Raw genomic sequence first — 15,276 nt, 5'->3', positions numbered from 1 at the left:
CTGTAATCAAGTCACAAAGAGGTTAAACAAGCAAAGGCAGATTATGAGAAATCTTTGGCAAAGAATGCAAAATAAAACAGCAAAGACTTGTTTACTTATGTACACTCTAGAAGGAAGGGGATAAATCAGATTGGTCCACTTGATATCTGTGGTTCAATTTTTGATGATTCTGCTCAGGTAGCTGACAGACTGAATGAGTATTTTACAATACTCATTCAGTTTGTCATTCACACAGAAGAAGTCTGTAGGGAAGTGGAAGTTAAAGCTTATCAAATTGTAGCAGGGAGCTAAATGATTTTGTAATAACTGAGAGCAAAGTGGAGGAGAAATTGTGGAAATTGAATATAAATCACAAAGTGGGATCAAAGGGTGACAAAAGTAATTACAGACCTGTTAACTTCTGTTTCAGGGAAAATAATGGATTCACTGCAGGATTATCTAGACAAGACTGCAGTTATAATTCAGACACAGCATGGATTTGTTAAGAGGAAGTCTTGTCTGACAAATTTTATTGGATACTGTGATGTGGTCACAAAGGAACTGAATGCAAAAAATAATTTTGATATATACTTGGATTTTAGGTGAGCTTTTGATACTGTTACACATGGAGACTACTGTAAAAATTGGAGCAGTATGGCATTAAGGGCAAGTTGCTGCAATGAATAAAGGGTGGTTGAGTGGGTGAAGACAGAGTGGTAATATGGGTAGTAGTAATCCAGAGTAGCATACCAACTGTGTGGTATGCCTCTCTGGTAGTAGAGAATGAAAGGACCTGGGGGCAATGTGCAGTCAGATATGAAGTTTTTTGAGCAGTGCAGACAGGCTGCAAGAGTAACTATAGTGTCTTGTTAGTGTCATACAGAAATTTTGCTGGCAGGGATAAGGAGGTGATATTTGCCTTGTATAAGACAGTGGTCAGGATAAGACAATGGCCTTGAGTACTGCATACAGGTCTGGAGACCTGATTTTAGGATGTAGAGCTGCTGGAATGAGTATAGAGAAGGGCAACGAGATTGGTGAGAGGAAAAAAGGGGCAGAACTAAAGCCTTACCAAGAAAGGCTTTTGCAGAGTCTGGAGACTAGGCACCTGCAAGGTGATCTAATTGAGGTGTATAAGGCCTTAAATGGTTTGAGCAGGCTCAATGCTGATGGGATTCTTCCTCTTGCTCAGATTACTCACCTGAGGGGACATATATTCAAATTGAGGAAAGACAATTGTAGAATAGATGTGTGAAAATTTGTCTTTAGCCAGTGAGTGGTTGATCGTTGGAACAAACTTTTGTCTTCTCTTGTTTCAATGACTGGATACTCAGAAAACAGCAGGGCACAAATAATTTCAACATCCTTTGCATTAATTGGGTCTAAGCAATCCATTCTGGCCATCAAAAGCAATGCAGCACCACTTAGGCGGACGGTCGCACCGAATCTCACAGATACAAACAGCACACTGAATCGAAACAAAATCTTGTGAACACGAACCGATTCCAATGGTTTCTAAAAAGCAATAAATTAAGCTACTGAGAAGCACATGTGCACTGCTACATCTTGTTCCAAGAAACAAAGAATGATATGACTTATCTATATGAGAGATACGTAGCAATCGACAAAAGGTTAAAGGTTTGAATGGATTGAGTAAGTTGAACGTTAATGGCATTCTTACATTTGTTGGTTCAGGAAGGATTTTTGCAGGATAAATGTGTGGAAATTTTGTGCCAGTGGGTGGTTGATTGCCAGAATAGGTTTCCATCTGTTATGGAAGTGAATCAGTTTTTCTTTTTTTTAATGAAAACCTCAAACACGAGAGGTATTAGAACCTATAGTACTTAGTACCATGCATGGGTTGGAGGTTGAAAAGATGAAAGAAGATATTTGTTGACATTAGACTTGAACTTCTGTAGACTGTAATTTTCAGGAAATATGTATGAACAAAGGTTGTTCCAGAAAATGGCAGTTGAAAGAATAAACGAGGAAGATGAAAAGTTGGTTCTGTGACTTTGAAGTTGGACAGTAAATGGATGTTGGTTGGTGGCGGCACATGTTCGGGCTGTTTTGAAAGAGACAACGGGAATTATAGAAGCCAATTCAGAAGAACAGTGCCAATGGAAATATCTGTAGAAAAGGCATGCTGCAGAAACAGTGTCTCAGACAGCGTGGAGAGACTCTGTTAGAGATGAGTCATTAATTAACCTAATTGCCAGTTCTGAATGGAATCTAGAAGCCTTAGAGAGGTTTTGGGGGCACTGCCCCAGATGTGGGAACAATATTCCATGGTAGGGCAGATTTGAAATTTATACAGGGTGAACAGCTGTTTGGAAGAAAAGTAACGCCGAGAGCGAGAGAGAAAACAAAGTTTTTTAGATGCAGAGGAAGCAATATTTGTAATGTGCTTGTGCCAAGAGAAAGATTAGAAGTCAGAGTAATCCCCAAAAGAGATATATCATTTTGCCTAGAAATTGGAGTGTCACCAAAGATAAGCATAGGAGCAGTGGAGTCCTTTTTGCGAGATATAAGACAAGACTGAGTTTTAGAAAGATTGAAATCAACTAAGTTGTCTTTGCCCCACTGGAGAATTACCTGCAGATTGGAATTTAAGGAATTGGTAATGGATATCGAATAGAGGACTGTTAAATTGCATTTATATCATTCTTTCTTATATATTAATGGTCAGTGGCATAGTATTTAGGGTCAGGTGCCACTGGTGGTTTCCCACAACTGCACCGCATGTACTCTGTGATGGAATGCAGAACTATTGCAGAAGCCAGAACAAGTATCATGTCTGGTTTATGTAGTATTGTGTTTTGTTCTGTTATGTCTCTGGCTGCTTGGCCTTTATTTGTAATTTTGTACTTTAGTGCAAATCATATAGTCCTTTCTCTGCTTAGCATTAGCATTAGTAGAGGCATTTGATGCAAGAAAGCAAGCTTATGCAGCATCAGCCAAAAAAAAAAAAAAAACCCCAAATAAATAAATAAAAAATAACCACTTCCACTTCACCCCTCTGTTTATTCGAAATACCTGTCCAGCTGAGCCTTAAACTTATTTAGGCTATCAACTTCCACAACAAGGGATGGATGTCTATTCCACCAACCAACCATCTGCTGGCTAAAGGCAAATTTCCTCACGTCTATCCTACATCTGTCTTTTCTCAATTTGAATTTATGCCCTCTCAGGTGATTATTCTGAGCAAGAGGAAGAATCCCATCAGCATTGAGCATGCTCAAACCATTCAAGGCTTTATACACCTCTATCAGATCACCTTGCCGGTGCCTAGTCTCCAGACACTGTAATTTGCAAAACTTAAGCCTTTCTTCGTAAGAGCACCCCTTTGTTCCATTCACTAATCTTGTTGCCCAGTATTAGTCAGTAATAAAATCAAATGTAGAGAGAGTAGATATTTGCATTGTTTGTATTTATGTAGCATCATATAATTTCAGCTGTTAAAGCCTTAGGCCAACGATTTCCAAACTGGGAGGTGCGGACTAGTGCAAAAGGAGGCGCAAAAAGTTTAACAGAAATGTAATTTTCATAACATAACATATATAAATAAAAAAATATATACATATAAATAAACCTTCATAACATTAAATTTTATAACCTATTTTTTAAAGCATTTACCGCCACCTATCTCACTCTTACTTCGATATAAATATTTATTTGGAAAAAAATATATTATATTTTGCTGAAATGGATTGATGAATTATGATTGATATGATGTAATATAATATATATAATTTAGTGCATACTATGTATGACATATATAGGTTTCAGCGGTGTGCGATAGTGTTTTTATTATTTTTGGCTTGATTACTTACTGATAATAATCGTTAGTAATTTAGAAGTTCTAGTTCTAAATTTCTAACTAAATTACTAAGTTAGAAATTACTAATGTAATTTAGAACTAGCAGCAATAGTGGTTCTAAATTACTAACTGAATTTAGAACTACAGATGGTTATTATTTCATGTAGTATTAATAATTATTGTATTAACGTATTAAAAATAAGAAATTGCACAATTATAGATGCTTTACTTCAAGGGAGGCACCAAGAAAATTTTACAGGTCAAGGGAGGCATGGGCTCAGAAAGTTTTGAGAGCCGCTGCCTTAGGCTCTGAAGCTTGCGGCTGTACACACTATCAGATAGTGTAAATACATGTAGCCAAATTGCTAAAAATCCAAACTCATTTGCAAAAGATGGCATTCTTACTATATCTCTCATATTGGGAAATCCTTCAATCACTCTTGCACTTAGAAAACGTAATGCTTCCCATGTAGAATATATATCCATGTGAAAAATATGAATAAGTTGTGTTACTTATTCTCATTTCAGTGCCCCACCGCTAAGGTAACACTGTTTTGGAGATAGTTGGCTCCTCATTGGTGGGTGGATGGGTAGGCACCCAGTTTAAAAGATAACAACCCAATTGTCAACTTTTACACCAGAGACACAACTATCAACTATGTCTGGAATGGTGGCAGTCAATTGAGAATAAGTAAAAATAGACTTTTCTGCTTGAGAAGTATTATTCAAGTTGCAGTTTAGGTGGAGGAGAAACTCATTGTGAAGGATTTCACAATATGTGATGTGTAGCAAGAGTGCCACCTTTTGCAAATGAGTTTTGCTTTTTAGCAACAGTTATGTGTGTGAATGATGCATGTGCACTACTTGTAGGGTGACCATATATATTTTAGAGAAACTAGGACATTCCCATTTTTAAAAAGAGGACAAAACTAGGACATTTTAAACTTTTTTATTAACAAAAAATTATGAACGTTATATGATTTATTGATAAAATAGAAATTTCTTCTGATAAAATAAAACAGACATTCTTTTAAAAATACACTTAATACTTTTAAAAAATTAATATTTTCTAAGATTTTCGGCTGTTTAGTTATTCGATCTTAAAATTCTTGGCATTTCTTTTTCATATTATGTGTAGTAAACAATAAGCCTTTATTTACTTCAAACTGTAACAGGTTTCTTCCCTTTTGGTCATTGAATGTTCATCAATGAAGACCGAATATAGAAGGAATAAATACTATAATTTTTAATAATTCAGAACTTAATTCTAAAGTTTGACAAAAAAACACATTCCTTATGCAGTAGTTCATCAATTTCTTATTTTTTCCATGAATTTTATACCATGAGATTAACTGAACAGCCTTGAAGAATGGATAGGGTGACTATATATTTTTTATGAAAACTAGGATAGCAGAGGAAGAAATTTAATTTTAGGAAGAATACAAAAATAGGACTATAAATTTTTTTTTATTGCAAAAGGTAAACAGAAAATAGTTGCAAAATAAAATACATCTTGTTGACATAAAAATTAAATAGGTATTCTTTCAAAAAAACATTTAATAATTCATTGGAATTAATATTTACTTGAAGATAATTATGTGGTTGTAAAATTCTTCACATGTCATTTGCATATTATATATAGTAAATAATATTCCTTTAACAGCTTCAATTTTTAATTGGTTTCTCTCCTTTGTCCACTGACTATTTATCAATGAAAATACACGTTCAACATTTGCATTGTGGCCAAATACACAAAAGATGAATTGTACAATTTTTAGTAACTCTGAAGTTAATTCAGAAGTTTTGCATTGTTTAAAAAAGTCACCCATTTCTCATTTGCAGTTAATGTATTCCGTTTCTCATTTTCTTCTTGTGTTTCCAAGAATAACTCTAAATTATGCCATTGATCAAACAGTTTTACATCATCGTCTGTGACTCCCTTCTCACAAAGATATTCTAAGCAGGAATGAACATTGTCCCAAGAAGGAATTTCTGGCAAATCGATCCATTCTAAGATTTGAAACTCATCTAATGGTTTTAACCATGATTCAATATATTTTAAAGTACGGCCATACAAATTCTCGATTTGAACTCTAAACTGTGTGACTTCATTTTCCTTACCCTTTTCTGTTGCAATTTTTAGTATTGAGCACACTTTTAACGGAAGAAATTTATTGGTTTTCCTCTCCTTGAGCAAATGAAAAACAGTCTTAAGGATTTTCCGCACTTCAATTATTGAAATACAGTCTCTTTCAATACGTTTTATATTTTCTTGAAAGACTGACATGAATGAATGAGCGAATGACAGGTATGCCTCATTCATATCATCTTCAAAAAATGTTTGCAATATTGCTTGTGAATCTTCCAGCGACAGAAAATAGGATTTAAACCCTTCATAAAAAGTTCTAAAATGCGATTTATGGCTAGAAAGAGAGATAACCATCGCGTTTTGGTATAGTATAAAGGTTGCTTATACTCTGTCTACAAAATAGCAAAAGTCCTTTAGTGATTCAACTCTCACAGTATAAATAGAGAAATGATTGTAGATTACCCTAACCAGCATTTCTATATTGACTGGTAGCCCATCAAAACTATAATACACAGTATTATTTAAAACGTGTGCTGGACAACCAATTCCAATTAATTTATCATTTAAAGTTTTTCTTTTAGTTTAAAATACACATTATTTCTTCCAGTTCTTTTTACACTGGAAATATTGTTCAAGGTTTAGGCCTAAATGGTTATCTAATGAACTAATGAGACTCGTAACAGAGAAGAAAAATGCATGGGGTGCATATAAATTATCAAGCGACTCAGAAGTCTATGGCAGATATAAGCTAGTCTGTAATCAGGTCACAAAGGCGGTTAGGCAGGCGAAGGCAGATTACGAGAAATCATTGGCAAAAGATGCTAAGAAAAACAGCAAGGATTTCTTTACTTATATAAACTCTAAAAGGAAGGGGATGAATCTGATTGGTCCACTTGACATCGATGGTTCGACTGTTGATCCTGCTCAGATAGCAAACAAACTGAATGAGTATTTTGCATCTACATTCACACATGAGGAATTATTAAGGTTTGAAAATGGCAAAGGTTATCAAATTGTAGCAGGATACTTAATGATTTTGTAATAACTGAGAGCAAAGTGGAGGAGAAATTGTTGAAGTTAAACATAAGAAAGGCATCTGGAGTGGATGGGATCTATCCAGTTATATTAAAGGAGGCAGCAAAGCAACTAAGCAAACCCTTAGCCATAATTATGAGAGCATCCTTGGACTCAGGGGAGGTTCCCACGGACTGGAGATGTGCAAATGTATCCCCAATTCACAAAGGGGGATCGAAGGGTGACACAAGTAATTAGAGACCAGTTAGTTTAACTTCTGTTCCTGGTAAAATAATGGAGTCACTGGTTAAAGATGCATTGCAGGATCATCTAGACAAGACTGCTGCAATAATTCAGACACAACATGGGCTTATTAAGGGAAAGTCTTATCTTACAAATTTGATAGGATATTTTGATGTGGTTACAAAGGAACTGGATGCAAAAAATAATTTTGATATCATATATTTGGATTTCAGGAAAGCTTTTGACATTGTTGCGCATGAAAGACTATTGTACAAATTGGAGCAGAATGGTATTAAGGATAAGTGGCTACAATGGATAAAAGGATGGTTAAGTGGGAGAAGAGAGAGGGTGGTAATCAATGGGGTCTGCTCTTCGTGGACTAATGTTATTAGTGGAGTCCCACAGGGTTCGGTGTTGGGTCCACTGTTTTGTATATTTATCAATGATATTGATGAAGGTATATCAGGCTTAATGTTGAAGTTTGCAGATGATACAAAGGTTGGCAGGGTTGTTAATGACAGTAATGGCAGTGTGCTACTGCAACAGGATCTAGATAATTTGGGCAGATGGGCTAAGAAGTGGCACCTGAAGTTTAACCTTGACAAATGCAAAGTACTGCATATGGGTAGAAGTAACCCCAGAGAAATGTACCAACTGTGTGGTACTACACTTTAAGGTGGTAGAAAATGAAAAAGACCTGGGAGTAATTGTGCAGACAGATATGAAGTTTTCTGAGCAATGCATACAGGCTGCCAGGGCAGGTCATGGGGTTTTGTCAGTGATATATAGGAATTTTGGTAGCAGGGAAAAGGAGGTGATTGTCCGTCTGTATAAGGCAATGGTCAGGCCATGCCTTGAGTACTGTGTACAGGTCTGGAGGCCTCATTTTAGGAAGGATGTAGATTTACTTGAGCGTGTACAGAGAAGGGCAACAAGATTGGTGAGGGGAATGAAGGGATCCTCTTACCAAGCGGGGCTTAAATTCTGCAAATTGCAGTGGCTGGAGACTAGGCACCTGCACGGTGATCTGATTGAGGTGTATAAGGCCTTGAATGGGTTGAGCACGCTGAATTCTGATGGGATCCTTCCCCGTGTTCAGATTACGAACCTAAGGGGGCATAAATTCAAATTAAGAAAAGACAGGTATAGAATAGATGTGCGTAAATTTGCCTTTAGCTAGCAGGTGGTTAATTGCTGGAACAAACTTCCATCTGTTGTTGTGGAAGTTGATAGGTTAAATAAATTTAAGGAGGAACTGGACAGGCATTTGGAGGGAATTGTGTGTGTTTTTTTTTTTGGCTGATGTTGATATTGGACTTGAACTTCTGTAGATTGTAATTTTCAGGAAATACGTATGAAGGAAGGTTGTTCCAGAAAACGGCAGTTGAATGAATAAATGAGGAAGATGAAAAGTTGGTTCTGTGGGTTTGAAGTTGGACAGTAAATGGATGTTGGTTGGTGGCGGCACGTGTTCGGACTGTTTTGAAAGAGAGAGCGGGAATTATAGAAGCCAATTCAGAAGTGCCCATGGAAGTATCTGTAGAAGAGGCATGCAGCAGAAACAGTGCGTCTATGAGAAAGCGAGTGGAGAGACTCTGTTAGAGATGAATCATTAATTAACCTAACTGCCCTCTTCTGAATGGAATCAAGAAGCCTGAGAGAGGTTTTTTGGGGGCACCACCCCAGATGTGGGAACAATATTCCATGGCAGGGCGGATTTGCGATTTATACAGAGTGAGCAGCTGTTTGGGAGAAAAGTAACGCCGAGAGCGAAAGAGAAAACCAAGTTTTTTAGATGCAGAGGAAGCAATATTTGTAATGTGGTCGTGCCAAGAGAGATTAGAAGTCAGGGTAATCCCCAAAAGAGATATATCATTTTGCCTAGAAATCGGAGTGTCAATAAAGATAAGCATAGGAGCAGAAGAATCCTTTTTGCGAGATATAAGACAAGATTGAGTTTTAGAAGGGTTGAAATCAACTAAGTTGTCTTTGCCCCACTGGAGAATTATCTGAAGATCGGCATTTAAGGAATTGGCAGCAGATTTTCGAGAACTTGAAGCTGATTGAGCTGGACAAGGTTTCTCAAAATGGAAAGTTGAATGCAATGTGCTATCATCGGCAAAACTATGGATAGGATTTCCAGTCAGTGGAAGAAGGTCATTGATATACAAGAGGAAAAGAGTGGGGGAAAGAACTGAACCTTGGGGGACACCGGCATTAGTGGAGAAGTTAGAAGACAGAGAGCCATCTACCATCATCCTTAGTGAGCGATCAGAGAGAAAACTGGATAACCAATTACTAAAAACAGTTGGCAAACCATAAGATGGAAGCTTGTTTAGAAGACCTTTATGCCAAACACGATCAAAAGCCTTTGAGATGTCAAGAGCAACTACTTGTGTTTCACCGAACCTTTCCATTGAATTAGTCCATAAATGGGTAACATAAGCCAGAATATCACCAGTGGATTGACATTGACGGAATCCATACTGGCGATCGTTGATCAGACGGAAGGTTTCTATGTAGTTTAAGAGTTGGCGGTTAATTGATTTCTCCATTACTTTAGAAAGAGTAGAAGTAATTGCAATGGGACGATAATTGGATGGGAGGGATTTGTTACCCTTTTTAGGAACTGGCTGGATATGAGCAAATTTCCAAGCAGAAGGAAAAACACCTTTGGAATAAGAAAGTGAAAAAAGGCGACAAAGAATAGGAGTAAGTTCAGGAGCACAGGTTTTGAGAACAAGTGGAGAAATACCATCGGGACCTGGAGCTTTCTTAGCATCAAGATTCATCAAAATCCTTCTGATATCCTTTTGACGGAAGACCACAGGAGGCATTGAATGGAGCGTGTTAGGAATGGTGGGAGGTGTTTTACCAAGATCATTAATACATGAGCTCGAAGAAAAATGGGATGCTAGCAGGTGAGCTTTATCCTTGGCTGAAGTGACAACAGAACCATCTGGTTTGGACAGAGGTGGGAGCAGAGATGGGCAAAAGTTGCGGCCAATAGCTTTGGCAAGAGACCAGAATGCTCGGCTACCATTAGGGAAAGAAGCAAGTTTTCTACTCTTAGCCTGTTCAAACTCTAGTTTGGACTGATTAATAACTGCTTTACAATTGTTGCGAGCTTTGGTGTAGGCAGAAAAATGAAACTGAAGAATTAGAAACAAGCCAATTACGATATGCAACGTTCTTCTCTTGGACAGCCTTAGCACATTTATTGGAAAACCAAGGTTTAGATAAAGGACGAGATTTTAAAGTGGAGTATGGGATAAAGAATTCCATTCCTGCAAGAATAATTTCACTGACACGATCTGAGCAAACGTTGACATCAGAAGTTTTGAAACAGTAATCAGACCAAGGAAAAGAAGAAAAGAAGTCTCGCAGGTCATCCCATTTTGCATTCTTGTAATGTCAAACAACACGAGGTTGGGAATAGCCATGAGATAAAGGTTCCATTGGAGAAGAGACAATCACCAAGTTGTGATCTGAAGTGCCTAAAGGACCTTTCACTTCAACCTTTTACTTAGAAGGGTTGTTTGTGAGGAAAAGATCAAGCGTATTGGCTGTATGATTAGGATTGTCTGGTATTCTTGTAGGTAAATGAACAATCTGTGCTAGGTCATTAGTAATTGCAAAAGCCTCAGCATCTCGACCTGCTGGGTCGGTGTGACTAGAAAACGGAAGCCAGCTGGAGTTGTGAACGTTAAAATCACCAAGGAAAATTACCTCACTGTTAGGAAAGTTGGACTGGAGAAAGTCAAGTTGCAAAGAGAGGAAGTCAAAGAGCTCCAAGTGATTAGTGGAGTTGGGAGAACGGTAGAGACAACAGATGAATTTTACACAATGAGGTAGAGAGATTTTAAGCCAGAGAAGATCAAAGAGAGGAGATTCCAAATTGCTAAGTCTCTGACAGGGAATATCAGAATGGACATATGCACAAGTACCACCTTTGAGGCGAAAGGAATCATACAGCAAATAATTTGGACATCTGAGATGAGCAGTAGTTGAATTAACTGATAACTGAGATTCAGTCAGAAAAAGTACATGGGGTTTGGAAGACTGCAAGTGGAAATGGACATCGTTGAGATTAGAATTGAGACCACGTATATTTGTGAAATGAATTAGGAAGTCCTTGGGAGGTTTAGATCTTTTCGCAGATAAGCTTGCTCTATTATTTTGACAATTCATGGTGTATTCAATAGTAAGAAAAAGTATTTAGTTATAATGTTCTTTTTGGTTAAAACATCACATATCATATTTGCAATTGCGTGCGATTGCTCATTGGGTTGATTAATTATATCTAATAATTTACATTTAGTTCCACCGTTTTGATAAAGTACTGAATTAAAATTGGGAATATTTTCAGTGAACCATGATTGCTAGCATCTGTTGAAATGCTTATATATGGTATGTTCTTTAAATCATTCATTACAAGACCAATTGTATGTGGTCCAAAAATATTATTTATGATAGCCTTAGTCTTGGCACAACATTTTTTGACAAATATATGTGAATCAGGAAACATTCTTTTCATTAGCGGAATCCAACAATCCAGCGAGCAGTATGATTGGTGATGCATTACTGTATGATGTGCTGCACGCCTTCAGAAGTTCTGATGAGTTTAACATCCTTGTTAGGTACAATAAATTTTTTCAAAACATTTGATGAAGCCGATGCACATCTGGTGTTATGCTTATGTTTTTCAGTGTTCAGATGTTCTTTCAAATCAAGTTTTCCTTTATTTGCAACAGAAATAACACTATTGCAAATGATACAGATTACATCATGTTTAGTTTTTACCTTTCTTGAATGAAGGATGTTCTTGAACCATTTCATTAGTTACTATGCACTTCCTTTTTCCCATGTTTTTGCAGCAGTACTGCATACCATACATTGCTTGCTTTTGAAAAACAGTAGCAACTACTTGCCACGGACAAAAACCTAAAACAATACTTTGATATTATCGATGTTTTTGCTGCGATTGTGTGTACTGTGGCACTTTTCTGTTATAGCCGCCGTAACTTCTGTGCTATCTATTGGCGGCCGCATAAGCTATAACGCTCTCCATTGACGTAGATATGACAGCATGTGTGGTCTGTGATATTTAATGAAAACTCAATGATAGCGCAGCAGTCACGGTGGATATAACAGAAAAGTACCCATACTGTATGTACCATAATTTGTTTGGGTATCACTCACATTCTTATAAGTGATGCTTAAATGAATACAGAGGGTGTAAAAATTTAAAGTGAATGTAAATCTCGAGTTGTAAATAGGAAAAACGAGAACAAATTTTAAAAACCCGTGAGGACATCCGAGGACACCTTAAAAAAGAGGACATGTCCTCGGAAACCCGGACGTATGGTCATCCTAACTACCTGATATATTTACATTGGGTTGGCTTCACATTAATAACACCTCCTTTTGTAGGACTGGTCTGTGATGCTGGTGAAGGCTCAAAGCTGGCAATGACTGATGTGGTTTGCACACATGGTGATCCGTTTTTAGATGTCTGCAAGGAAGAACGAGTCTGTGCCTGACTGCATGTGGCAGTATATCGATAACACCTAATGGGGTTAACTGCACCTGCTTTGTCGTTAAGTTTACTGTGACTGACTCAACAGTGGTTGAACAACAAGCCAAAGGTCACATGGGGCTGACATCCATGTTTAAGTGTTTTGTCTCACCTTGTAACACAGCAATGATTTAGCATAGCAGCCCAGCTAATCATTCAGTACAATGAAGAAATAGCGAAACCAATATCCACATGGGCTATTCACCAGACGTTAGCTTGTATAAGCTGTGGCTGTTAGCCATCGCAGGTACTCATGATCACTGCAAGATACAAGAAACTGCACTTCAGCACCATCACCAGCCCACTGACATGTGGAAATCTGTTGCTTGGTTTAATGAATCCTGTTTCTAATTCTGTATTGCTAATGAGCATATCTGCATTTGGAGAAAGCAACAGGAGCCCATGGCATTTGGATGTACTGTTGTTTTGCACGCTGGGGGCAGTGATGTTATGGTTTGGGGACTGTTTCCGTGGTATGCCCTGGGTCGTCTGGTCACTGTTAGTCAATGGCTCAATGGGAACCTTTTTTTTTTTATCAACGTTGCCGAACAAGTACACCCCTTCATGATGATAATAGTGTATCTAGAAAACTGCAGCATCTATGAAAAAGACAGTGCTCCATGTCACATAGCCTGGCAGGTTGCTAACTTGTTTTAGGAACACGACAGCTAATTCTCCATGCTCCTGTGTGCTCGAGTGAAATAATGTCCCATTTATTTCACTCTATCTCAACCCAGTTGAAGATGTTTGGGACCTACTGGAAAAGGATATTTGACAATGTATGGGTATTACTGTACACATGCAATGTACGGGTAGCACTACCACAGGACATCCATTACAACAACTTGTGGAGTCCAAGCTGCAATGTGTATGGACTGTATTATGGGCAAAAGGTGGCCTTACAAGGTATTATGTAGGTGTTGCTAATGCAAAGCCAACCTAAAGTGTATGTAACTTAAATCTCTCTCTCTCTCTCTCTCTCTCTCTCTCTCTCTCTCTTTTCAGATGGTGCTTAAATATATTAATTTATTTCTAATTCTGAAAATAGTGAGCCTTATAGTTCTGTTTCATGTATAATATATTTATCTCTTGTTTTTTTTTTTTTATGAAGATAGTTTAGCTGCAATGGGTCAGACACTTTCTGAACCTGTGACTGTTAAAGAAACTTCAAGTTGTGCAAATGAATTCGTAAAAGTAGGTGCTTCATCCATGCAGGGATGGAGAATTAGTATCCTTTTTGTTTTATGTGCTCTTTGCTGCCACTGTCTTCAACATGTAATATTTTAGTTAAATATTTGACTAATTCCTTAAAAATGAATATATAACCATGTGAAAAATATGAGATTGTCTGCTGTGATTTTAGTTGTAAATATTCCAGCATAGTCTAAGCAGATTTAACAGATTTGTTGTCCAGCATATACCGGTATGCACTCTTATATATGTTGGATATGACATTCTAACATATACAAGTTTCTCTCACTGATCATTACCCTCTCCAGTTATTCAGTTTCCTTTTAATACTGGTTTCACCATTCACAAACTAAGTATTGCTTATTTCTGGAAAATAAGGTGTTGATAACAATGTAAGGTAAAATGTTTAAAAAAAATAACTATCAGTACAACTATTTTATTTATTAGATACTGTACTATGATTAATGTATATTCATGCATTATTATTAAGGAAGTTACAAATTTTTAAAAATATCTTTTGACTACCTGGTGAATCAGTAAAATTTTTTAGTTATTTGCAAATCGATAATCCCATCAGAACTGAAGAATCTGAAGAAATGAAGGAAGAATCCCATCAGAACTGAGCCTGCTCAATCCATTCAAGACTCTATACACCTCACTTAGATCACCTCACAGTTGCCTAGTTTCCAGCTGCTGCAATTTGCAGAATTTAAGCCTTTTTTCGTAAGAGCACCCCTTTGTTCCCCCTTACTAGTCTTGTTGCCCTTCTCTGTACTTGTTCTAGCAACTCTATGTCCTTCCTAAAATGAGACTTCCAGACCTGTATGCAGTACTCAAGGTGTGGCTTGACCTTATACAAGAGGATTATATCCTTATCCGTGCTAGCAAAATTCCTGTATATCATTAGCATTAGTAGAGGCATTTGATGCAAGAAAGCAAGCTTATGCAGCATCAGCCAAAAAAAAAAAAAATAATAAATAGATAAATAAATAAAAAATAAAATAAATAAAAAATAACCACTTCCACTTCACCCCTCTGTTCGTTCGAAATACCTGTCCAGCTGAGCCTTAAACTTATTTAGGCTATCAACTTCCACGACAAGGGATGGACGTTTATTCCACCAACCAACAACCCGCTGGCTAAAGGCAAATTTCCTCACATCTATCCTACATCTGTCTTTTCTCAATTTGAATTTATGCCCTCTCAGGTGATTATTCTGAGCAAGAGGAAGAATCCCATCAGCATTGAGCATGCTCAAACCATTCAAGGCTTGATACACCTCTATCAGATCACCTCGCCGGTCCCTAGTCTCCAGACACTGTAATTTGCAAAACTTAAGCCTTTCTTTGTAAGAGCACCCCT

The 15,276-nt window shown here is 37.3% G+C and overlaps 1 protein-coding gene across 3 annotated transcripts in view; it reads left to right on the top strand.

Moving 5' to 3' along the window:
• Positions 1-15,276, top strand: part of LOC150078039 (putative protein phosphatase 2C T23F11.1) — a 157,742-nt gene that overhangs the window by 28,000 nt on the left and 114,466 nt on the right. For all 3 annotated transcript variants that reach the window (XM_090384333.1, XM_090384332.1, XM_090384334.1), the window contains exon 2: positions 13,835-13,951. In XM_090384333.1, coding sequence (XP_090240459.1) covers positions 13,849-13,951 — 103 coding nt within the window. In that variant the 5' untranslated portion in view covers positions 13,835-13,848. The remainder of the gene's footprint in view (positions 1-13,834; positions 13,952-15,276) is intronic.

The sequence above is a fragment of the Mastigoproctus giganteus genome, chromosome 11, assembly GCF_048544385.1.
Source record: "Mastigoproctus giganteus isolate SK-2022 chromosome 11, ASM4854438v1, whole genome shotgun sequence".
Classification (NCBI taxonomy): Eukaryota; Metazoa; Arthropoda; class Arachnida; order Uropygi; family Thelyphonidae; genus Mastigoproctus; species Mastigoproctus giganteus.
This window is presented reverse-complemented; position numbering and strand designations above follow the sequence as displayed.